At 35.6% G+C, this 26,960-nt stretch overlaps 2 protein-coding genes across 3 annotated transcripts; one reads left to right on the plus strand and one right to left on the minus strand.

Moving 5' to 3' along the window:
* The first annotated feature begins 2 nt into the window (after nt 1–2).
* Nucleotides 3–26,891, plus strand: LOC129803436 (heterogeneous nuclear ribonucleoprotein U-like protein 2). Of its 2 annotated transcripts, none has more exons than XM_055850006.1 (10): nt 3–260; nt 362–549; nt 3,316–4,320; nt 7,523–8,089; nt 8,157–8,267; nt 12,943–13,114; nt 13,518–13,694; nt 15,740–16,176; nt 16,272–16,508; nt 26,484–26,891. In XM_055850006.1, the coding sequence occupies exons 1-10, from the start codon at nt 122–124 to the stop codon at nt 26,865–26,867; spliced, it is 3,417 nt and encodes a 1,138-aa protein (XP_055705981.1). In that variant the 5' UTR covers nt 3–121; the 3' UTR covers nt 26,868–26,891. The 2 variants fall into 2 exon arrangements, with proteins under 2 accessions (XP_055705981.1, XP_055705983.1); XM_055850008.1 differs by lacking the exon at nt 26,484–26,891 and adding an exon at nt 16,614–16,731 and having other exon boundaries at nt 6–260.
* On the minus strand, nt 21,383–22,802 carry LOC129803450 (cell division cycle protein 123 homolog). Its single transcript, XM_055850030.1, has 3 exons — nt 22,721–22,802; nt 22,042–22,660; nt 21,383–21,968 (listed from the first exon to the last, which is right to left on the minus strand). Exons 1-3 carry the CDS (start codon nt 22,748–22,750, stop codon nt 21,679–21,681), a joined length of 939 nt encoding a protein of 312 aa, XP_055706005.1. The 5' UTR covers nt 22,751–22,802; the 3' UTR covers nt 21,383–21,678.
* Nucleotides 26,892–26,960: the final 69 nt, after the last annotated feature.

The following is a 26,960-nucleotide window of genomic DNA, read 5'->3' on the forward strand; positions in this document are numbered from 1 at the left end:
AGTCAATCATTCTGTCAGTTTGGCGTCTGTTTTTTTCAGCGAAGTACATCGCACAATATTTTTCTGCAAATTTTCCACAAAAATATTGTATTTGACCGTGTAAAAAGTGGTTCAAGTGAAAATGGACTTGTCGGACTTGTCGAAGTTGCGTGTGGTTGACCTGAAGCAGGAACTGCAGAATCGTGGTTTGGACACAAAAGGCGTGAAGGCAGTGCTAATTTCGCGGCTGCAAGCGGCCATTGATGAGGCGGCGGAGGCTGGTAAGTGTGCGCATTTTCTGCGTGGACGACACAGAAAAAAAATTGCTTCTACGCCGCAATTTCATGGCACTTCGACTAATGCTTTGTGGTGAATTTTGCAGATGGGAGTGAGTCAAATGATGTGGAAGGTAGTTCGGATGCTGGTGAAGCGGAGGAATCCATTTTGCCAGATGAAGAGTCATCCGATGCGGCCAAGCCTGTCACGCAGCACTCGCCGTCTCCGGAACCTGAAGCACCGCCGCTGGAAACGACCCAAGAGGCGGCAGCTACCTCCAAGAGCGCGGTAGAAGTAAGTACACTGGAAAAAAACAAAATGATAAATCTAAAATTTTTTGTTAACCAAGCCACTCAAATTACTCCTGGGGATAAATTTTATTATTAATTTATTTAGGCTGTGTTATCCACCTCTACATGTTTATTCCTCCACATTTTCATTTTATTTTTGGGTTAAATATACATTTTTTTCTAAAAAAAAACTGAAAAGGTTAATTTAAAAGCCCTGGAATTTTCCATACCCCAAAAACCATACTTGAAATAACAAAATTTACTGAAACAACATTAAATAACGAGCATAACCTCAACCCAAACGTGCTCAACGAAGTAAAAATTAAATGTTTCGTATGACTGTTTAACATTTCTAAATTCATTAGGACTACGTTACTAGCATTATAATCGTAAATATCCTTTTACACTTTTTTTAAAATAAATCAAATCTTGGCTCACGACGAATCATTTCTGAAATTTGTTAGCAATATTCTGTGGAGTAACTTTATTTTAGTCCTGGGGGTAAATTTTGTAACTTTGTGAGGACGGGAGAAGTGCTAAAAATGAGAAAATACCCTGTAGCCGATCGGCCGCAAAGTTCACAGTAACAGAAAATTCCCTGGAATTTGTCTTCTATTTATCCGCGAGAGTTTCCGTGTAAATAAACGCTAATATTCCGCTTGGAATTCTGCGGAGTTATCAGCTTTTTTCGCGTGGATTTCCTGGACAAAATGTCCGAGGAATTTTCTTGCAACATATCTGAGAGTATTTTCCCTAGAAATTGATTCAAAATTTCCTTTGAATATTCCGAGTATATTTTCTGATATCTTTCCGACCAAGACTTCATGAAAGTAAGCACGAAAATTCTGCAATTCGCCCTAACGCTATAATTCTTGCGAGCTAGACATACTCAAATGAACGATATGGTAGCAATATTTTTAATTCAAAAGTAGAATAAAGAGTGTTCGTCTGATAGATGAACACTCTCCAAGTTCTAAGCTGCCAATTTGCACTGATCGTCCATATTTGTGGATGTTTTTTTTCTGGAAATTCTCTATGAAAGTTCCACGAAATTTTTTTAACAATTTTTGGAATTATTTTGAAGAAAAATATATTTAAAAAATCCACTGGAAAAGTCGTGGAATTCTATAATAATAAACCACGGAAGCCTCCAAGGCCGTTGAGTGGAAATTTCCACGGAGAATTTCGTGGAAATAAAGAGGATTTTTCCAAATTTTTAAAAGGCTGACTGCCTTTAATATTTAAAATATTCGTCAGAGAAATATTCGATACTGTCGATTCGTGTATTTGGGACCGAAATGTCACCCGAACTAATCCCAATGCACAATAAGTTTTATTTAGTATATTTTTGACATTTCAATCGGAATGAGTGAGATCTAGATCTAGCCATGTCGCTCATTCTCATGGGAAATTTTGAAAACATGTGTTTACAAACAAATGCTATTGTGCGCTGGTCATTAGAGAGAAATTTGGGCGACAAACTTTTTTAAACGCAAAGAGTTTTTATTCATCTGCATACACATATTGAGTTTACATACTCATATTTATGGTAAATTTTATGAAAACCCCTTAATAATGCAAAAACACATCAGAACTAAGACAAGTCATTGCAAATTTGAACATACAGTAGACTCTCGCTCAATCGGCTCTTTTTCAACCGGGCGCAAAATTTTGTTGACAATTTTCACGTTTAATTATGAAGCTAAGTTGCTCAAATTCGCTGTAGTTCTTCCTATTTTATCGTGCTTCTTTATAATTGAGCGCTTTTTGTGGAATTTACAAAGGCTTTGACGCCCAAATCTATCGATAAACCGGATGACATTTCGCCCCAAATGCCCAATTGAGAGAGAGTCTACTGTATTTGCTTCATTTGATAATTATAATCAAACTTGAAAAATTTCAACAAACTTTTTTTTTTTATTTAACTGCTGCCCGAATTAAAAAGTCGTCCGATCTTAAAAGAGCCGAATAAGCTAGAGTCTACTGTAAATCAAAATTTCGTAGTGAATTAATGAACAGAATTTAAATTCAGTGACCGTTAAGATGTGTGTTTTGATAGCGGCTCCCCGCGCCACCATTATAGATATTTTTTTCTTTAAAAAAAATCATCTCTACACAGTAGAAGCAATTTACATCAAAAATTGCCTTTTTTAAAAAAATCTGACGTTTCTGCCTAAAAGGTAGGGGAAATTTTCTTTAAAAAGGCATTTTTTAAAGAAATTTCTCATAGTGTATAGAGGCCAATCTGTAAGAACATAATTCCAAAATATGAACATTCTATCTGAAGTATTTAAAGTACATTGACTGAATGGCCATAAATTGTCATTGATTTACCGGTTTTCGAATTTAATGAGATTTACATGAATACAAGCGTATTCTAACCCCTCTAACCGTTAGTTACATAATATCACAACGCCATCTGTTGGCAATAATAGTAAAAAATGGGATAAAGGTAAATCAAACGTAAGATTTTCGTAAGTAAGCTTACATTTGGTATGTTTTTTTTCGGAAAACTAACGTAATTGTTACGAATACGCAATTCCCTACTTTCGAGACATTATGGAAAAAAATAAAGTGCCCCTGCTTATTCATTCACGCACGTTATTCTTAATTTCGTTCCTATTTTGTTAATTGGGTTGAGCCATAAATTAATCTCATATTATTATTGATTTTTTGTAATATTTTCTATGGAATTATGACTACAAGGCGGATTATTTGAATAATTATCTCGGGTTCCTTGAAACAATGTTGTTTATTTTTTTGTTCACAGTGCACAGATGTTCCGATGGAAGAACCGAAGGAAGATGTTCCACAACCCACCCAGGAAGTAATGGAAGTTCAGCAGGAGGCAGTAGAACCTCCGCAGGAGACACTTGATGTGCCTCAAGACGAAACTGAGGAGGCAGATAGGGCTGAAGAAGGCAGTGAAGATGCCCAGGAGGCAAAGAGAGATGAGCCCGAGGATTCTGTTGTGGATGCATACACCCAAAATGAAACTATGCCGATGGATGAAGTTGAGAAGAAGAAGGCCGAGGAGGAAGCTGCAAAGGTCGAAGAATCTGGAGCTAAGGAGGACAAGAAACGCCGTCGAAGTCGTTCACCTTCCAGCAATGAAGGATCGGCCAGGAGGAGACCACGCAGGGACTCTCAGAGTGCCAATGCTGATGATTTTCTCAATATTGAAGATGAACCAGCTCTGCCCGAAGATACTCCATGTCTGTCTTGGGTAGACTCAGATCTCTATCTCAAAATCAGCGGAGGGGATTTCTGCGAGGGTCGAACCATGAGCGATGGAGCCCTGGGATTGATGTGGGCTGGTGTTAGAGCCACTCACGGTGTCACCAGTGGCCGGGTCTTCTATGAAGTTCAGCCGCTGCAGCGCAACAATCGTGTTTCTCCGCCCAATTCCACCGAGGAGAATCTCTACCATTTGCGCTGTGGCTGGTCAACTTTGGAGACAGATCTCTATCTGGGTCAATCCCAGAATTCCTTCGCGTACGATGGAGAGGGCAAGAAGTGCCACTTGGGCACAGCTGAAGATTTTGGAGTGAAATTTGAAGTGGGAGATGTGATTGGTGTGTACCTGGACATGGAATCTACTCCATGCAAAGTGCAGTACACGGTCAATGGGGAGGATCAGGGAGTGGCATTTGAGTTTGACAAAGAGTCACTCAATGGAAAAGCACTCTTTCCGCATGTTCTCACCAAAAATGTCACTTTCAAGGTGAACTTTGGGCAGCTGGAGAATACTCTGCTGTCGGAATTTCAACCGAGGGTAAGTCAAATGTTTTTTTTTTTTATTTTTTTCAAAAAAAAAATTATTAAAAAATATCAAAATATATAAATTGTGACATAAAAATCACAAAAAGAAGACAGAAAATCTAGAAGAATATCTAATTACCTAATTCGCTAATTAGGTCAAATAGTCTTTTAACTGGATCACTCAAGCATATTAAAACGAGAAAATAATTTTTTATTACATTTTTAAAATTTTTATTGAGTTGTGAACGGTAATCTTTGGTGTAATATCAGTTTTATGAACAACCATTGGAGGAACAAGTTGGCCCGTAGCAGACACCATGAAGAGTGTTGTGACATATTTCTTCGGTCCAGAATTTTTAAGAGCTGGCACCACAACACGTGAACATTTCCTGGCCAATACATTTCCATCTTCTGGTGTCAAGAAAAAGGCACTTTCGTCGAAATTAAAAACTCGGTTTGCTGAAATGGTCAGCAGATCGTGTTTTGTGAAATATTCTCGACAATTCTGAAACCATTCCGTGAGATCTTCAGCAGTAACCACAGCCCTTTGCAATAAGAAGGACTTTGGCTTGCGCATGCTGAGTTCTAGGTCACGCTTGAAAAAATTCCTGAACCAAGCATCTGCAGGCCTTCCATCCGTAAAATATTTTAGAATTTTGAAAGTCTCGCAGATGATTTTGACGTTGTCCAGAATTTATTCCCTGCATTTCCCTTTGCCTGGGATGCAAACCATCCGCACATCCCAGGATCCACATGACAAGTTCTTCTTGTTTTTTTGTAAGAGTCATTGGCCTGCCATTAGAGCACTCTTCCGGGCATCTGCCAGACAATTTGTTGTCCAGTGTTGTCCTTGGTACATCAAATGTTTTGGATACATAGATTATGGTAGAACCATCTCGTACACCAGGGGTGTGCAAGAACCGTTTGAAACCGAATAAACGTTAAAATAAGTTTGTTCACTGAGAAAAAAGGGGGTGCGATTAACTTTTTTTCCTCATAACTAACACTTTATGTGTAAAAATATATCAACATTTTTTAATGTTAATTTTACGCCTTTTTAAGTGTAAAATTAACACGAAAAAGGGTAACCTTAACCCCTAAAACACCTATAAGGGGTAATATTTACACCGATTTCGGATCAATAATGCAGTGTAAAATTAACATGGAATGTTATTTTAACTTTTTCGGATTTCTCTCAGTGTTTAGGTAGCGTTTTGACCATTGACGTACAGTTTCATTTGATGTTTGTTCGGTTTCAAACGGTTCTTGCACAACTCTGTCATACACACTTCCTTGTTCTTAGGAATCTTTTCCTTTGTTCCCTTCAACATCTGAAATAGTACAACAGTGCTGAACAATGCGATTCCCGGAAAGAAATATTGATTTGCGAAGCGCCCGTTTTAGAGCAAAATGTAAACAGCCACAAATTCAGTAATTTCTTTATAAAATATTATTATTTCATGAAAATCGATTTTCTCACCTTGTAGGGTAATGATTGCACTTCACTTTTAATTAAACCTTTGGTTTTAAAATACTTTTTTCACAAGGAAAAAAAACAATAAATGTTTTCAATCAACCAGTTGTAATTAGCAAAAATATGACTGCTAGAAAATTTTTAGTGAAGAATCCAGCTGGCACAAGATTGAAATGAGTCGATTACACTCACTTATTTAATGGATAAAAATATTATTTTTGCTTTTTCTCAAAGTGGAATAGTCATATTATGTTACTGTAATGACTATATTACGGAAATAATCCTCTTAATTTGCTTATCTTATCCTCCAATACGGGTAGCTGCTCTATATCACAGCTCTGTATGCGCAACCAGTGCCGCTACTAATGTCACAGCAGTTTAATGAACCATTTGATGCTCCATATACGAAATACCGTTGAATCATTCCTAATAACGGTTTTTCAAGGTCAAATGTTTAAAAGACATTTGAAAGCGCATTTATCAAGCGAATGGAGTCATGTTTGGGTTCGTTGGAAAGGTCTTGGAATTTCCTATAAAACTGAACCGGTTCCAATCGGTTATGGCCGTGATGTCACATATAAGATTAATATTAATATTAAGAAAAGCCAGAAAGAGAGGTATATAGAATGCAAAATTTCAAATGGAAAATCATGTGTGTCAGAAAGAGTACACTCTAGTGGAGTAATACAATGAGTAAGATATAATTGTTTGTGTTAATTGCTTTCTGAATCGTCTTATAGGCAATTTGAACAATTTTCCATGCGTTCCAACTGTGATTCGGTCAGTTTCGAGCGAAACGTGAAAGAGAGGCAAGATAAAGCACTTGCTATCTTTTTTTTGGCATTCGCACAGTTCATAAAGTATTATTCTTAATATTAATCTTATATGTGACATGGTCATGAATCGGTAATGAAAGTTTTCTGTGAAAAGCAATTCACGTAAACGGTAATTTATGTAAAAGTACTTTTGAGTTATAGCATCTAAATGAAGTCGTGCATTTTGCAAAGGAACGCTTTGCTACCATTTCTTAACTTAATTCCAAATGAACAAATTAAATAGACCTATAAAATGCTTTAAGGGCAGAGTCACATTGACAGTAAAATGCTCATTGTATTTAGTTAATTTACGCATTTTCATTGCAATTCTAACGCAAATTCTCGATTACTGTATTACCTTATCTCATACTCGGTGTCACTAGGTGAAAATAGTATAAGAAAATTGAAGAAATAAAACGAAAATTCGATAAAAGGTGGGTAAAAAAAACTAAGAGAAATTAATCGTAGTTTTTTCGTTTTTTACTCACCGCTTATCGCATTTTCGTTTCATTTCTTCAATTTTCTTATATTATTTTCACCTAGTGCCATCGAGTATGAGATAAGGTAAACCCGCAATCAAGAATTTGCGTAAGAATTGCAATAAAAATGCGTAAATTAACGGCATACGGTGAGCATTTTTACTGTCAATGTGATTCTGCCCTAAGTCTGAACCATTCCCGATGACGGGCTTTTCAAGGTCAGACTTTAAAAAGACCCTAAGAGATTATTTTTGATAGATTCAAGCAAATTTGGCACCATTGGGAAAGTTTTGGATGCATTTATAAGTTAGAGCAAATTGAAACCAATTCATTTGGCAGTAATTATTTTTTATCTGAAATTCGAAATTCGGAAAAATTAATTAAATGGATTCATTTTATTAAGAATTACTCCTAAATATCTTGAATATTATGGGTTCTATCTCACAGAAGCGGCAACGTTCTGATGATCAGGAAAAGAAAGCGAAAGAGGCTGAAAATGCTGAAAATGCTAAAAAATCCTCTGAATCTGGTGAAGAAGAGGGCAAGAAAGTTGAGGCCCAAGATGGTCAAGCAAGTGGTGAAGGAGAGAACGCTGAAGAGAAGAAAGAAGATGGGGCAGAAGAAAAGCCCGAAGGGGAGAAAACTGAAGAGGAGGGTGGCGAGAATAAGGAAGGGGAAACTGCTGAGGGACAATCCGAAGCAACTCCCAAGGAAGAAGTTTCTGAGGAAGCCAAGGAGGCTTCTGAGGAAAAGATGGAAACGGATGAGCAGGAGGAAGTTCCTGAGAAACCCATCAATCGTGAGACACTCCCGAACTTTGTTTTTATTGGGTCCGTGCCGAAAGAAGAATTGGTTTCGGGGCCTAAGCGCCCAGAAACCAGGAAGGAGTGTGAAGTGATCATGATGATCGGATTGCCAGGATGTGGCAAGACCAATTGGGTTAATAAGTGGAATGAAGAAAACCCCGAGAAACGTTATAACATCATTGGAGACAATTATCTCTTCAGTCGATTGGTAAGGGGTTTTTTTTACTAATCAGAAAGGTTTTATTCTTCATTAAACTTTTTTCATTTTTTGACAGGATCGCGATAAATATAATAAAAGCAGGAAATTTGATGATATGTGCAACAGGAGCTTCATTGTTCTGCAGGAATTGGCTCAGAAGAGACGCAGGAATTATATTTTGGATCAGGTGAGTGTCTTTAATATTTCTTTTACGTATTTTTATTTCAAATTAGAATTAAGACCAACAGTGACTGTAGTTGATTAATGTTAAGAGATCAAAATCTAAAGAATTTTCCCTTTTTTGCGACTTTATTTGAGAAGAGAAAGAAAAAAAATGAAGAGACTTTTGGCTAAAATATTATGTTAAATGTCTCAAAAATAGAATTTTAATGAGAAGAAAAAAAATTAAAAAGTTTCCGGAGAATAATTCTGAGAAAAAAATGGAAAGCAAAAGAACTGGCCAGAATATGGAGAAACACAGTGATGTTATTGACCCTGGATTTGCTCATGAGGATCGAAAGAAAAAAGAGAATGGAGAAACAGAGAAAAAGTGATCACGGAAAGATGTTCCACAAAATCAACCCGAGAGAGAGATGTTAGAGAAATGTACCAAAAAAGGAATCAACGATTTCAAGGGGAAAAATATAAAGGAAAAAAAAGAGAGAATGATTATGAAAATGTTAGAGAAGATCAGCGAGAGAAATTTGAGTATTGAGTTTATTGCAATTTTTTTTTTAATTTTTATCTCTTAAAAAAAAAACAACAAAAACAAAATGTTATTATCCCACTAAATTAATTTGTTAAACACTCGCATTTTTATCTCCTCATTTTATTTTATTTATGTTCGTCTTTTTTTTTTGCAAAGTTGAGATTTTTTTTTTGATTGAAAATATTTAAAAAAAAAAAAAAAAACACAAAATAGTTCTGAGAGAACTAAGGATTGATGGAATATTTTTCTCTATAATCTCTAATTTTGTATCAAAGTTGTGTCGGATTTACAAAATAGGCTCCGCCTATAAATAATTTTTGGCCACGCCCCTTCAAGAATTTTGGCCAAGTCCATGCCATAAGGGCTGAATTTTACAATACATGTCCTTATGGACCTTCTTAAACATCCAAGTTTTAACCCTTCAAGGATCAGTAATAAGAAAAGGATATAAGAATAGGGGAGACTGGGGCAAAAAGTCACAAATCGAAAAATTCAAAATTCAATATCTTCCAAGATAAAAAAGAAAGCGCCTTAAAATTTTTTCCACAGATAGCCTCCATAGACCTTATTCTATGCCGTAAGTTTTTTACAATTCGATCAAGGAATTTAGAAAATGAAAGATATCGAAATTTTTAGCCCTATTTTTGAAATATTTTTCTTGCAGAAGATATCAATTATTACCTATATATTTTTCAAAATTGATGCACTGGTGAATATTTCCTACATAATTTCGATTCTTTGAATACAAATCCGCTATTTATTTTAGAATTTTACAAGGGTTCTTTTCTCCAGAAATCTTTTTTATTAAAAATGGCCACTTGGGGTAAAAAGTAACAAAAGGTATAGAGCAAAAAGTAAGAAAAACCGAAGCAATTTCTGATGTCTCACGGCGAAAAAAACGTCATTGCCATGTGTCGCCGCTTGTTGTTTGCATTGGTCAAACGATTTGCAGTGTTTTTTGTGTTTTATTTTTCTAAAATAGCTTGAAAAGCGCTTTTCTCGTTCAGATAGGGAAAACGGTGTTTTACATTGGTGTAGATGAATAAAATTTTCTATGAAAATAAGTCCTTTAGGATTCTTTTTTCAAATTTACGAAAGCCCGTAATATTTCCGTACAGAAGTAGATCTTGAAAAATTCGAAAATCTATTTGAAGATCCAAAAAAAGAGACTTTTTTACTTCTTAATACTTTCGTAAGGTGGCTGAGGTACATCCTGTTCGAATTTCGAAGTGCTCATGTGTCAAAATGCGTCGGTCTTCTCATTGTTGTGAGAAAAAAACAGAACAACGACGTTTACTGTTCTTGCCCCAGTATTTAATCACTCCATAATCAATGAGTAACTCTTTTGCCAGATTTTTAGTGTGATATTTGATAAATTTTCCCCACCTTGTTCGAAAATTTAGTATGAAAATTCGAAATTGAATTTGAATTCTTCGAACTTAAACGACTTTTTGTGCAAATAGAGTTCTATTTACATTTTATCTAAGACACTATTGAAGAATCTAAACCTACTTATGTTTGGGCTCAACGAAGCGAATCAAAATATGATAATACCCCATGCCTGGTACTATTTGCCCCAGCATTTTTGATAATAGTCACAAAATTAAGTTTTAGAAAACGGCACGATAAACATATTTCCTTACAAAATAGAGGAAAATTACTTTCACAAAGTTGTAGAGCGGAAAATTTCCTATAAAACTGCGCTAATTATAATGTGACTTTTTGACCCAGTCTCCCCTACTCTGAAATAAGGGATGGCAAAGCGTCCGAGGCTTTGCGAGCTGCTCGAACTCCCGAAGAAGAGCTCTGCCTTTATGTACCTTTTCGCAATTTTTTCTGGTGAATATAAAATTATTGTCGAATTTAATTTGTCTATAAATCACCACAAAACCATCTTGAAGTTGAAATTTTTTCAAAAAGAGGGTTTCAAAAAATCATTAACCTTTTAATTAATTAATTGATCAACTCGGGTGAAAATTAGGCATTTGAACTTTAATAATTCAAGATCGTGATTTTTCTGGTGATAGGTGTCAAAGGACGAAATGTTCAGTTGGACTACTTCCAAAACATATCCAAAAATGCACGAAATCGCCACGGCCAATTTATTGCAAAACAAGAAAAACCTCATAAAAGGGGAGGTGGGACGAATAAAGAGATTAGTTTCGAGATAATGGCATTTGAGGAGGGGTCATCGAAGACCGGAAGTTGATATCTCTTACTGTTTGAATTTTATATGGGTCAAAAAACTGAAAATGTGCGAAAAACACAGGATCAATTTTTGAAACTCTCACTCACACCCGCGAGCTCTTTAGTGCCCGAGAGAAATTGACTCGCACACCCCGCAGATTCAAATCCTTCTTTAACGACTTCTTTATAACATAAAGTACTCGTTGCAAGTAATCAAGAATCTGCGGGATGTGCTATTCAATTTCTCTCGGCCACTAAAGAGCTCACGGGTGCGAGTGAAAGTCTCAAAAATTAGCCCTCAGTATTTTTAAAATAGAGCAAGTATCGTTACTTTCCCAATCCATCACCGATTGTGACCGATGCAGTCGGGTCAGAATTAAAAGATCTTTCAAAAAAGTCCAAATTTGCCCAAATCCGTTAAAAATTAGGCCATTCAGGGTGGTTGACCTTTGACCTTGAATAATTCAAGATGGCGAATTTTCCGGTTATAGGTGTCTAAGGATGAAATGTTCGGTTAGACTACATCCAAAACATTTCCAAAAATGAACGAAATCGCAAGGGCCAATTTTTTCAAAGTGAAAAAAAAACATGTTTTTGGAGGGGATAAAAGGGGTTGGGGGTACTTTGAGTTAGTTCGATAGAAAATATTGACTTGTGGGGGGGTCATCGCAGACCGAAAGTCAATATCTCTCACTGTTTGGCAGCCAGGATGGAGAGAAGTTGAAAAAAAACACGATTGTTAAAACTCGATTGGAGTTCGAGCAGTTTTAACAATCGAACAGTCCAGAAAAAAAGTTTTTTTCTGGACTATTTATAACCGATAAAAGTCCAATTCCAGTAAATTATTACAAACTATAAGGATGCCGAAATCTGGGATAATCTGCAGAAGTTCAATCTTTTCCTGAATTAAAATATTGTTGGGCGTTGCCTAAAATTATTTTTGGGCAGATTTTATTTGTAAAGATCAACACTACTTCCGTGCAAAATATGTGATTAGAGGAAAAATATAGTTTCCCTCAATTTGTAATAAAGTAAATATTTCAAAAGTGACGTCTCCTTTGCAAAAAAAAATTATTTTAGTTTTCAAAATATTTATTATTTTTTGCATTGAATTTTCTGCTAATGAGAGATAAAAGAAATCATTTTCACTCTTATTCTTATTGTAGAGGTTCGTAAAATTTCATAATTAATTATTTATTTGGGGTGTTGCAGCGGCGTTACACTTCATACCCATTAGAAAAATACATTGAAATGTGCAGGTAAATATTAGTTTAAAAAATTTAGTGTGATAAAGAAAAGATATTTAAAATATTTAATGGCTTTGACTTTGAGGACTCTCAGGAAAAAAAACTGATATTTTTCTTTAGACTTGTTTTCAAAAGTATTTTTAAAATTAATAAAACTTTTAATTAAAAAAAAAAACAAAAAACAAAAAAAATAATCAATGAGAGTCACAAAGTTAGTAAGAATTAGTCCCTTGATCATCGTTTTGTGTGGTAAGGATTATTAACTATTAGCTTATATTTAATCATTTGTTTCCATTTAAGTTTAGTTTTAAGTACAGTCCTTTAGGTTCATCAAGATTAGAAGGTAAGTAAATTAGAAACTTTAGGTTTAAGAAGGGTGATGCGGGTGGGATGCAAAACATGAATTAACGATGTGATCTAATGGGTGGTAACGACATGATCTCTAAATTAAAAAAAAAAAAAAAAAAACAAAGACAAAAGGGTGATCTAGGATGATTCGCAAGAAAATGAGACAAATCCAGAAAAAAGAAATATGAAGGCCAAATTCTCCATAAATGGAATAATCGCGAAGAGAAGAAAAGAAAACGTAATTCAATGGGGCGCAAAAGGGTTAATGATATAGAACTTCCTTCAGCAACAACTTAAAAACAAATGATGAAAATGATTAACATCTTTGGAATACGATCTTGTGATCTTCTATCTTCATGTGGACCTTATAGACGAACGTTTTCGCGTCGGCCCAGAGACGCAAAATGAAAGGATTTGGTGACTTCAAACGTATTGCGGTGATTGTTATACCGGATGATGAGGAATACAAAAAACGCGTGACGGCTAGAAAAAATGAGTGGAGTAGCAAAGATTTAGCTGATGCCGCCGTAAATGAGATGAAAGGTATTTTTCTTTTACTACATATAACCCAAAAAAAAACATACATTACAGTATTCTCAGTAAAAATAACTTACTAATAATCCCACTATTCTGTTCCTCATATACTTTATGCTTTTACATATTTTCCCTTTACATGGCACCTTTCGTAGATTGTTAAGAGTCTTCCTGAGAAAGGATCACGTTTTATTTTTATATATATATTTTTTATTTTTTGGTAGTATTTGTCATTCTTACAAGATCCTCTTATATTTAGGATCAAGTTTGATTGTGTGAATTTTTTGTTGCAAGAGACGGATGATTGAGGTGAATGGGTTATTTTTTTTTGGATTTAGTTGAAGTCAGATGATCAAATTCTTATTTGTAAGTGATCTTGTTCCATAAAGCAGCTGTTTCTATTCCAATCTAGCTAATTTCTCGCTACCAACGTCCGATCTTGGATGGTTTGATGAGATCAAGTATGTGGAGTTGCAAGAAGAAGCAGCAACTAAACTCGTTGTGGACTACAACGAAAAGGGACGCAGGGCTATGCCGCAGAAGGACAACAGACGTCCCTATGATGACTACAGGGATCGTCGTCGAAGAGGTAAGTTCCCTTACATTCATTTTTTTTTGTTAATTTTACCCTGCAGTATTGATCGAAAATCGGTGTAAATATTAACCTTTTTAGGTGTATTGGGGGTTAAAGTTACCCTTTTTCATGTTTATTTTACCCTTAAAAAGGTGTAAAATTAACATAAAAAATGTTGATATATTTTTACACCTAAAAAGTGTTAAAGTTATGAGGAAAAAAAGTTAATCGCACCCTCTTTTTTCTCAGTGTTCAAGAAAATGTTCGGGGACAATTTCAAAACGATCCAAGGCAAGACCCCAAATTTGCTTCTGCCACCCTGTCCCAAGCCTACCCCGAATCCCGAATTATAGAAATTTTCACAATAGCTTACATTGCTTCTCTGGGAAATCTTTCTTTCATTTATATCACTGAACCTGAACGTACCATGAGAGTTGTGACCACTGAACACGAAGAGGCAGCTGTATGTGAATGGATAAGTTTATCACTCAATCTCTACGAATGATTCCTCTAACCGTCCAAAAATACCTTATCTCGGTAGCTTGTAGTGATTCCAAATAACCGAGTTTTTAGGATAGATGGTTAACCGGTTTTGGATGGCTCTGAAACCGGATAACCGGTTTAAAACCGGTTGGAGGGTAAATATTCTAATCCAAAACCATTTCCAGACGCTTTAACTTTGACAGAAGATTCAACACATTAAGTTCATATTTTCTTTAAAGAGAATTACATAAATTTGCTCCTTGACTCTTCTAGAATGTTACTGTTTAGTGAAAATTCTTTAGATATAATTTGAAAACTTCTTAAATACAAGAAAAATACGCGAGCGTAAAATTCTTCTATTGAAAACATATTAATCCAAATGGAGACAAGGGAAAGTTTCTAATTGGAGACACAGTGTAAGTGAAACCGCGACGAAAGGCTTCCAAAACCTTGTTGAGTTGCTCTTGAGTGCAGGATTTGTTCTTATTCTTGGTCTTTTCTCCTTCCCTTCTAAAACAATAAGAAAATCTCTCCAAAAAAAAAAATCATATTTCTGGGGTTTACTACTGAAGCATTTGCAGACATTTCAGAAAAAAAAACCCTTTTTGTTCACGAAATAGGTAATTATTTCATTTGAAAACTTCACGTACCGTTAACAATAAAGATTAGCACTGAATTTAACTAAAATTAGTCAGAAATATGACATAAATATTAAACAAAATGAATAAACAAGTCACCTCATTGTGTTTTTCATTGGAAAACATGGTCGATCTATGAAAAATGCAATGGTGAAAAGGTACACTTTCAATTTTTCTGAGAAATTAACAAATTAAAATTTGTGAATATGAATGGATTTTCGCTTTATTTGGAGCAAAATTAACTAAATAATGAAACTGTGGTATAGAAAATTTATAAATATAGTAATTTAGTGCTGTATTTATCATGAAAACAATGACGTTTCAATTTAGAGTAGCGAAAAATTCCATTTAGAGCAGGTTTTGTATTAGCTTAATTTACCCTAGAAGAGAAGCAATAAAATCCGCCATAAATAATATAAGGGCTCTGCTTTGGTAAATTTCCCGCTTTTTCGAGACAATAGTCTCCTTCCCAGGACCAGATCCTCTGAGGGTGGTGAAGACGACAGTCAAGCGAGTATCTTATAGGGCCCAACCCCAGTTTTTTGTTCATAGGTCGGTCCATTTCCCATTTAAAAAATTGTTAATGCGCATTGTTCCCACAAAAACAAATGCCAGATACGATGCAACTGGCGCAATGTTAAAATCAAAAAATTCAAGTCGATAGCACGTGAAAGAGCAAGGCCTTTCATGGAATGAGTCTTACCGTGGTATCACACTAGAGAATTTCACATTAAAATGTTAATGTAATTCACAATAATTGTTGCTGATATGTGTCCTAATGTGCAATAATCCACATTCCATCGTGATATCGAGCAATTCTAGCAATGTTTCCTGACTAATTCGAGAGGTTCATGAAGTTTTAATGAGCAACTTTTCACTTTAACTTCAATGTGAAATTCTCTAGTGTGATAACTCCCTTACTGTTATCTTCTGCCGTAGATTATGATCACGATCGTCGTTGGGATCGCGGAGATCGTCGCGATCGCTGGGCTCCCAGTATGGGAGGACCCCGTGGCCCTTCTGGATGGCGTCCACCGCCACCAAGGGATTACTACGGTGGCTACGGCGGTGGCTATGATCGTCGTGGCCATGATCGCTGGAACAGCTCGCAGTCCTGGATGAGCGGTAGTGGTGGACGTAGGTCCAATGAACGTGACTACAGACGCGATTACGGGCACCAGAGGGACTATCAGAGGAGCCGAGATCGCGATGGACGCAGTGGAAGATCTGGTCGCGATCAGGATTTTCGCGAGCGTCGGAGCGACAACCGTGGCGGTGGCGGAGATAATTACGGTAGTCGCTCCTCGCACAGCAGCTCAAGGAGCAGCCACCGCGAATACTCCTCGTCCAAGGGTTCAGGGAGTTCATCCATGAAGGTGAGTTGGGGTTCACCTGTTTCAATTTTCAGATTCGCGTTTTATCTCCTTTTCAATTGAAAGGGGATTGCATTGTTTTTTCTTTGCTTTTCCAGGGCTACAGTAGTTCCGCTGCAGACGGAATGGTACACGGTGGAGCCGCTATGGCAACGCAGGGCGGTGCCTCATGGGGTGCAGCCGGTGCCTGGCCTGGACAGCAGCAGTGGCCAATGGCAGCGGGCAATTGGGGCGCACAGGGATGGCAGCAATGGAATGCTGGTGGTCAGCATTGGGGTGGATGGAACTATGGCGCTGCTTCAAATGGAGCAGATTGGAGTGGCAATTCCTGGGACGTGAGTACTCAGCCTTAGGGTCCTTTTCCTCCACCCCCCCTCCAAATACCCTAACACACACACAAATTGTGCAATTTTCCTGGTATACTCTCTCTTATTCTTCAGGTCAATCAGGCCGTTTACACTACAAACAGCTGCCCAAATGTGGACACAACGTCCGACCAGACAAATTAGACAGTTTGTGTGTTTTAACTTAGTTTAACAAGAACAGAATCATTATTGTGTATTTCTAATTTTAATTCTTGTCTATTTTTGGAATTAGATTAATAGACATTTCATGAAGTATATATATATAAAAGGTTCACCTTTGAGCCGAAAAAAAAAGATGAAGAATACAGCAAAGAAAAAAAGAAGCCGTAGAATCACCTTTTGTTTAAAAAGGTGCTAGTAGCACGTTGAAAAAAAAATCTTTCTTTTCAAATTGCGATGTCTCAAGTGTTTTTTCTCTATCTCTTATTTTATTTTTAGAAATGCAAACAAATCCATAATTTTTGAGTGTTTCAAATTAAGGAAGAAACAAAAAAAACCACAAAAAATAGCAAATGAAAATATAGAGTGTAGAGTAAATTATTTGAACATCTTACTATATTATATTGACTGTATATAATAATCTTCTGACATAGAGAATAAATGCTAAGTACAAAAAAAGAGAGATTTTTTATTTAGAATAGTAAAGGAAAGAAATATCGCGTGACGTTCCTCTTGCATGATACCTTATTTTTGATTTCTCTCACAGAAAATGAGTTATGCCCAGCGCACAATAACTTTTGTTTGTAAATATGTTTATATATATATATATATATATATATATATAAATATGTTTGTAAATATGTTCATTGAAATGTCAAAAACATGTTTACAAAAAAAGTTATTGTGCGTTGAGCATTATGCCCAACGCACAATAACTTTTGTTTAGTAAACATGTTTTTGGCATTTCAAAGAGAGTGAGTGAGGTCTAGATCTAGTCATCTCACTCTCCCTCATAGAAAATTTTGAAAACATGTTTACAAACAAAAGTTATTGTGCGTTGAGCATTATGATCAGCGCACAATAACTTTTGTTTTGTAAACATGTTTGTGAAATTTCAGTGAGAGTGAGTGAGATCTAGGTCTAGTCATCTCGCTCACTCTCATAGAAAATTTTGAAAACACATTTACAAACAAAAGTTATTGTGCGCTGGGCATTATGCCCAACGCACAATAACTTTTGTTTGTAAACATGTTTTTGAGATTGCAGTGAGAGTGAATGAAACCGAGATCTAGTTATCTCGCTCTCTTTCATAGGAAATTTTGAAAACATGTTTACAAACAAAAGTTATTGTGTGTTGAGCATTAATTTTACTACTTAAACAACTTTTTATCCCAGAAATACAAATAGGCAAGTATGAATCTTCGGTGGACTCTTCAAAATGAATTAAGCTTTGAAAAATATTGAATCTGGTTACAGAATTATCCGTTTTCAGGTGTGGAAAAAAATACTCTCAACTTCACTAAACGTATCAAGTTTGTAAGTTAAACCGCAAGAGATTTTAAGGATATTTTTTAATAAGAAAAATAGTATATTGTCTTATTAAAAATTGAAAATTACCAGTGGTAAGCTCTGATAAACTTATGGTAACTAGCTGAAACTCTTTACAACAAACCATTTCGGATTGTTTGGAACTTGAAATATTTGCAAATTCCATTTCCGGAATACGAACCCAATTACAGCAAAAGGCTGGGTTCAACTCATCAACTCTTCAGTAGTCTTTACTTACTGATCCTGTCTAACAAAATGCCTTATACGAAAAGTCGACTGAATTTGTATCCGACAATCGTGGGGAGGCCATTGCCTGCTCAAAATGAACAAAAGCTCATCTCATTTGGCATGCAATTTCTTTTACTGTGCATAATCTTGTTGGAAGTTCCAGTATCTTTTACCGAAATTCTCTAATGCCTACGGCATTAGGCGCATTAGGACTCCTCTCCAATCAATTTCCCAAAACACATTACCATTTACTTTGACGCTATAGCCCAAAAACACCATTAGATTAGATTAGATTACAGTGGGGGCGGTTCCTCGCGGAACCGCTGCACCCAGGCCTCCTTTTGGGCCCATTATACATCCCTGGTTAAATTAATCCCTGTTAACTCTTTCGCGTCTTTACGGTCATATATGACCCGGGGAAAAAAGTTTCTTTTTGGCTATTTACATTAATTGAAATCTAACTGGAGTCTTGAGAAAATGAGCCAAGAATCTTACATCCTTCTATTATGATGCCGTGCACGAACAGATAGATTTCAATTAATGTAAATACCCAAAAAAAAACTTTTTTCTCCGAGTCATGACATTACCCTAAAGACGCGAAAGAGTTAAGGGCAAGATGGTTCAAGCCAGCCTATTTTTCGGATAAACTCCATTAACTCTTTCGCGTCCCACTTTTATTCAGCAGATGAATTCATGTAAAATTGAGTTTTTCCTAATGCTTTATGATCAAATATAATAGTTCAGAGGGGAAAAAAAATTTGCATTGCGTGAAAACTCGGAAAAACCCCGGGTCGTATATGACCCTGTTGTCCTCAAGGGAAGCGTACATACCATTTTCAAAATCTATATCACGGGCTTTTTAAGAGTTTTTTTGCTTGAAGTTATTAATTTGGCCAAAACCATGGCAAACTGGATTGTCTTGATGAACACTGTACTCTTGGTGCTCAAGGAATCTTCCTGGTAATCCCTTGAACAGTCACTGTCACAATATTTTGAGTGGTATTTGGCAAAAATAAACTTATCCACATATTTATTCATACACAATACAATTGCACAATATGAGACGCTTGCAGAATACTCTAAAATATTGCAAAATATGTTATAATTCATCAGATATAAGATGAAATGTCCAGGAGCAAGATATTTTCCTTCTGGATTTCACAAAGAAAAACAATGTTCCAACTGTCCCAACTACATTGTTAGCACGAAAACACTTCCATAAACTTTTACCCTTGCCGACAATAGGGTCATATATGACCCGGAACATTCTACGCGCTTTTCTGGAAAATTGAGAGTAGTATATCAAAATATGCAATATACAATCTTTGGATATTCTATTTTGTGTTTCTAAAGAACTTTTTGCTGAAAAAAAAAATTAATATAAAAAATTTTGAAAAAGAAAAGTCATTTCACAAAGTTCGAAATTAGTGATTTTTGATCTCAAATATTTTCTTTTCCTGAATATCTGGAGTCTTGAGAAAATTAGCCAAGAATCTTACATACTTCTATTATGATGTCGTGCACAAACAGATTGATTTCAATTAATGTAAACAGTTGAAAAAAAAATTCCCCAGGTCATATATGACCCTAATGACGTGAAAGAGCTAAAGGGGATGTATAAGGTCTCAAACGGAGGCCTTGGTCGCCTTGGTGTAGCGAGCGAGTTGACGAGGACATGATGCACGAGGAAGGCTGAGCGGCTGAATGTGTATAGATGGACGCTACTTGCTGCTCCCAAAATGAACCTATCTATCTATCTACAAGTATATAGCGATTTGCTAGGAATTCTGTAGCAATATGACAGTCATATGAAAATTTCAACATTTTTATTGGGTAAAATCTGGAAAACTATTCGAATATGCGACTTATATTAATCCTTGATAACTTCATAGAACTATTTGAAGTGGTCAATAAATACTACTTATCGGCAAATACATATTATTCTGCTATCAAATCATGAAAATCTTTTATATGACATTGTCAGACTCTTACAGAATTCCTTTACTAAATTTGGTAACAGTTCAATTAGACCACCCTGTACATATTTCGATTCCTTACCACCGAAACCGAAGGGATCATATTTTGGTAGAATTTTGAAAATTTGAAGTTTCGAGTTTTTCTTGACTTTATGCTGTTTGTCCGTATCTGTCCGATCGTCATCAAATCTGAAGTCCAAACGGTTTGAGATAACGACTTCGGAGACCTTTCGAGATGACTTTCGGAGAACCTTCCATAAGTCGACCTAAGAACCATTAAACATGACTTTCACTTTCTCCTAAAAGCAAAAAAAAATCCAAAAAGTATTTTTGGGATTACTCGAAAACGCGCCGTATCATTTGTCATAAAGTTTAATCATATCCGTTTGTCTGTTCAGCGTCCAGCTGCTATCAATTCTAGAGACCAAACGGTTAGAGATAGAGACTTGGGAACTTCGGACTCCCCCCCCCCCCTTAATTTAAGGGCTCAGACCTGATTTTCAACCGTGGCTGAACTTTTCTTGAAAAAATTTGGTTTTGAGTTGGATTACTTAAAGGGAAAATGATTCATCCGGTGGCAGCCAAAATCCCGAATGTTCAAAATCGTGAAAGGAATAAAATTATATGGAGGAAAATGTTCAGAATAATTTCCCAAGATACTGAAGATTTCCCTTTGCCTCCAACAAGCGCGGATGCAATCGTGGGAGTAGCTATGACACTTTTAATAATTCGGGATTTTGGCTTTCGAGATTTTGGCCTATTCGGTATTTTGGCGTTCGGGATTTAGGCTTTCGGGATTTTGGCTTTCTGGATTTTGGCTTTCGGGATTTTGACCGGGACCCGATTCATCATATTCTGGAAAAAAAAAAACAATAAAACGAGTTGTTATTTTAGGGTTTTTTGGATAACTCAGAAACTAGGCTGAACCTCTAATTCTATTCCGAAGACAGCTTTATGAAGATTTTTCTCGTTTTTTGGACTGAAGAACGTCTCTTGTTGAACTCAAAAAAATGAAATATTTTTTTGGAATCTACCATTCGAGCTTTAAATTTAAAAAATACCAAGATTGATAAGGTATAGCGCTCCCCTTACGATGAATTACGATGATTACGATCTTGCCATGTTCAGAAAGGTTTAAGAAAACTGCTAAACTTCTTCAGAGTTGATCTATATTTGTCCAAAATAAATTATTAGTTTGATAAAATGTTCATTTTGAAGAAATAAAGTCAGAACAAATAGCCAAATCGTCTTCTGGTAACCGTTCAGCATTTTTTATAGTGCTTTTATTTATTTGTAAGGGTCCACCAATTAAATTTAAATTTGCTTTCTTTTATTTCGTCCTCTGCACCTTCAGCTTTTTATTTTTTGTTGAGCAGTGGTACTCTCTTCGGGTCTCCAGAAAGGTAGGAAATGGCTGAGAATGTGAAAGATTTTCCTGTAAATGCTTTCTAGAGTCCCAAATCTGCGAGATGCTGAGCCACAGATCCCTCAGAATTTCCACTGGCTAGAGTTGTAAATTCCAGTGGAAGACCATAGAGATGCTTCTGTTTGGGCTGAATCCCAATATCTTGCTTGAGGTAGCAAAATTCAGGTTCGTCTTCCCCGCCAGCTGGATACTTTTCGTCATCCTCAAGTTCTAGCCACTCAAAAGCCAGTGAATTGGTATATTGCTGATCAAATGGGGCAAAATCCAGCAATTGGACAACATCTTTCTTCTCCCGGACAACATCAAAGACATCTAAACAGCAAAGACAAATAATTAGGCATATGAGACTCTTAATCACAGAAACTAATCTCCGGAAATGACTCACAATCAGCCAGAGGAAAGCGATTTTTGATATGTTCCTTGAAAAGTGTACAAATATCCCGGATAATGTCACTTTTCTGCTGATAAATGTGCTCATAGTACTCTGGCCAGGCACGTGGAGATATTGCAATAAGTGTATGACCCCGCACAAAACATCTAAATTCACTGGCTGGATTGATTTCCTGCCATTTCCTCAGGACAATGCAGAAATTGAAACCACTGGCAAATCCTCGTTCCGGACTCAGATCCATTTTTGAGAAATTTGAAGCTTTTAGCAATTGATACACCTCAGACACATCACGAACCTTTAGAGTCTGTCCAGGCATAATCCAGTGAGCATCACGGGCACAGTGCCAGTTGGTTTTTAGAAAAGCCCCATTTGGCAATTTGTCACGCAACAGTTTGCGTATTTGAGTGGAAAACTCAGGAAAGGATACTCTAATCTCTTCCTCAGATGCATCGTCATTATCTTCTGTGGGGTCCAGGCATTCCCTGGGCATGATAATCATGTCATCTCGCAAATAATCCAAAACATGGTTGGGAATGGGCACAATAAAGGACTTTATTGTGATTTTCTCAAATTGACTGTACCAATTGTTGAAGGAGCATGCCCCCAAGACTCCCTGAAAACAATGGGATGAGCTCTGGGATGTTTCTCTAAAGAATTCTTCACAATTTCTTACCATTTCCTGTTTTTTTGGCGGACAATCCATGGTTTGTTTACAAATTCACGCAGCACTTTGACGTTCGACTGATTCACCCAGTGGGCAATGTCTTATCGTATACAGTATGCCCTATGAGTAATGCTATTGATTTGACATTACAGAACTGATATTTTGTAATTGATTCGTTTGATAAAATTTAGCACTAGCTAGTCGTTATTATTCTATTTTAGGGCCCCTCATGCTTGCAAAGTCTACTGGCTTAAGTCGCAAGATAGCATTCATCTCAGAAATAATTGTAATTAATGGGCTATTTCCATTGCGAAATTTTTTAACAAATTTTTCAGAAAATTTTCAACTCCATATGAAAAAAGGGTGCTTTTATGAGAAAAAGTTCAATTTGGTTGAACTTTTTCGAATAAAAGCTTAAAAATAAAAATTGGGAACAGTTTTCCAGACTGTTCCTACGGGGAACAGTGCCATCCATTGAGTTTTCTTCTGATACTTACATGCCAATAAGTTGTCAGCTGTGAAAATTCCCACAAAAAAACTTGTTTTCATTTCACAGTGAAGGTGTTTTTAGAGGAAATTCAAGTAAATTTATGGGTTCTTTGAAGGTGAAAATGGTGCATGCAGTGAGAAAATGTCCCTGTATTGGGGATGCAGTATGCCCAGACCCAGACCTTTGATTTACGGTAAAGGCGGGCAAAGTGTTAGACGTTCGTCGGAAAACGGTAGCGTTACTGTTTTAACGTGCTAATGGTTTCAATTACCCCTCATTGTCACTTTCCCTGCTTCAATTTGCGCACCAAATGATTAAAGATATCCTTTAGCAGTGATTTCATGAAGTTTTCGGTTGTTTTCATGCATTTTTACCCTGAAAGCTAAATCCAAAACAAACAAATGTTAACGAGATGTTCGTATTCAAAACTGGGCTTTTTTGCGAGCTTTCATGCGAATTGAGAATTACAAAAATCTGAACATTTTCCCAATGGAAATGGCCCATAATAATAATTATTAGACCTGGGGTGACCTGATAACTTCTTTTTGATCGACTGTCAATTTTGAAAATTTCACATAATTATACTTTTTATGGGTGTGATACAAATCTTTATCAACAGTCACGTTCTTTTAAGAATGGTACAATAAGTGGTTATTTAATATTAAAAAATGTTTTATTCACTCAATCTACTAGATACAGAGGGCAAATTTTTGAAGCTCTCACTCGCACCCGCGAGTTTTTTAGTGGCCGAGAGAAATTAACTCGCACACCATGCAAATGTTTGAGTACGTGCAAAGGCTGAAACAAACTTGCAAATGAACGACGATCTTCTAATGACGATGTTTTGTCTTGTTCATGCTCGCATAATTCATGTACAGTGCCCGCTTTATAATCCGGATGATTCGGAGACAAAATGACAGATGTCCGCTTAATCCTAAATCCGGATGGATTTTTTGAATTTGTTCAACGTCTCGAAAATATAATACAAGTTTTTTTTGTAGAATTAGAATAAAAGTTTTAAAGAAGATTAAAAAAAACATAATTGGAGAAGTCTATTTTATTATACTTCATTTATTAAACAAAAACATCACAGGATAGTTCATTTTCATTGCTGAACACACATGTATACATAACCTTAAAAGTATTTTAAATGTAACCCTCGAGAACTTGTCCGGATTACGGCGACCCGTATGAGAAAGCGGGCACTGTAGGTTTATTTCTTTTACCCGGTCGCTGGCTCTCGAAACCTCACACACAAAAGCCTACGAAGGAAACCTTCCGAAGGATTTCTTTTGAAAATGTGGTGAATTTCACAAAACTTCACCACTTTTATTTCCAGGGAATTTCCATTGGATGTGGCGCCTTTCCATTGAATTTCTAATAAATTTAGTGCGATTCCAATATATTTTCAGTAAATTTGGCGCGTGTTCAGCGAATTTTCGCGTAATTCCCATGACACTTTCCAAAATGTTTCTAATGTTAAATAATTTATTAAATTGATTATTTAATTTTAACTTATTATTTAGTTGATCGTGCTCACTCTTGAGCAAAATAAAATGGATAAGTGATTCAAATTTCAAATTATTCACTTTAGCAAACGTCAAGTGCTGAAAATCAGAAGTACTAGCTCATTTTTTCTAAATGCTTATAAAATTTTTATTAAATAATAGAGATAACTCAGTAATTAAAATAATAAAATTAAAATTTCAATGTTTTTTTAATCCCATCTGAATTTTCAAACATAGTAATAAATAATTATAGTGTCAAATAAAACCCGCAACCTAGGTTTGTTAATCTAAACAAAATAGGGAAAGGATACCACGAGTCGCTAGATTAAGAAAAAAAATCATAATTAGTTAAAAGTATAATTTCCAAAAACGCTATCTAATTTTCATACTTGTGTATATGCCAATTCAAAAAATATTCATACAACTAATTATTTATGAGTATTTGAGTTTTTATTATTTACAGAAATTGATTAAAAATTGGTATCATTGCAAACATGAATTCTGTTTTCATAGATTATAAATATAAACTAACGCAATTCTTTCAAAAACTGATTGTTATGCAAAAACTAAAAAGTAATGATATTTTAGAAAAATCATTTTATTTCAAAACAATAATACGAGAGACAATCTGGAAATCCGGAATGCACCTGCGGCTGTTGGTACCCTTCCCTTGTTAAACTTTTTTGTTTTTAATTTATTATAACTTCTTTAAATATTTTATTTAAATTTAAAGTCTACACCTATTTCAGCAATCTCATTTGGTAAACATTTTTGTCCTCAACACGAAATTTTTTGGATTAGGGAACAAAAGCAGTTAGTTGCATGGTGCTGGATTTAATGAATATGGAGGAGGGTGATTTAGCAGTTTAAATTTTAAATCGTAGAGATTCGCGGATTTTATTTAGTGGATCATCTATGATTTGCGTATATGTGTAATGTCGTACAAAAATAATTAGTAATAAGGGATTTATATTTGATTTTTTTCCATTTTCAAAAAACAGTCACATCTACTCCAAAACTAATTGTCAAACAAAAACTATTGGACCATAAAAAAAATTTTGTGCATACATACCTAACAGATCGAAATCCATTAATCAACCGGATTCACCTACCAATTTCTATAAGTCACTCTTTTACTGCTGACAATAATTAATTTTTATTCATGAGAATCATAGGAGCATAAGTGAATCCAGTATTATTCGACAAAGAATTCATAACTACACACATGAAAGCATATCTAATTATTGTACATGTGAATTCACCACTGTCTTGCATTGGAATTTTCCAGTTGGAGAAATGTCATTTTGAGATAAAAGCAGTGAGAATTCTCTTTTTCCGCAAAATAAATATTAAAAAAAAAGTGAGTCAGAAGTGTTCTTTCCATTCCAAAAAGTGTTGTGACTTTAAAATGATTTAGAGATAGATGAGTAAGAACAAGAGAATACTTGAATTTTTGAGATGAGACTGATGAAAGTGTATTTGCGTGTAGCTCGAATGCCGTCGTTCTCGTTCAAAAGACTGTCGTTCGTTTGCAAGTTTATTTGAGCCTTAATATTCCTCCAAGAGTTTATCTTGCAACACATAGATTTCGTATATCACTAAAGGATTTATGAAATGTAAAAAATACAGGAAATTGGAGATGTTTTCATGAAGAAAATAATTTTTCTCACCAAACTTTTAAAAAGTGCTGTTATAACAAGAAAAGACACACTTTCCTCTCTGTGAAATTTCTTAAAAATCTTATTTATTATGAATTTTACAATCTTGCTTCCAGGACACTAAAAGCAAGTCAAAAAATAAGAAACGGAGCTGTTTGAAGGAGTGCGACGACCGTGATGACGAACCGAAGCAGAAAAAGCACAAAAAAATTAAATTTGATGCTGAGGAGTGCAACAAACTGAAAGAGCAAATGAAGAAAAAAAAGCACAAAGAGAAATTAGATGCCAAGGAATCTGGCAAGCCAAAGGACAAAAAGCATAGAGGAGGGAAATTTAGCAACGAGTGTGAGGAGCCGGAGGATAAGAAACACAGACGAGTAAAATCTAAGGCCAAGGACGACATGGCACACAGGATTAAAGTGGAAGAGAAAGGTAAGTCTAAATTGAAAATTGAAAAAGTAAAACCACCGGCAAATGATGATGATGAATTGTGGGAGTAGTTATAGCATTAATCATCAGTATTTTTGAAATTATGTTATCAATTATGATTTTTTTTTGATACTCGAAAGATGAATTAAAAAAAAAACAGTGAA

The sequence above is a fragment of the Phlebotomus papatasi genome, chromosome 2 (genome assembly GCF_024763615.1).
Source record: "Phlebotomus papatasi isolate M1 chromosome 2, Ppap_2.1, whole genome shotgun sequence".
Lineage (NCBI taxonomy): Eukaryota > Metazoa > Arthropoda > Insecta > Diptera > Psychodidae > Phlebotomus > Phlebotomus papatasi.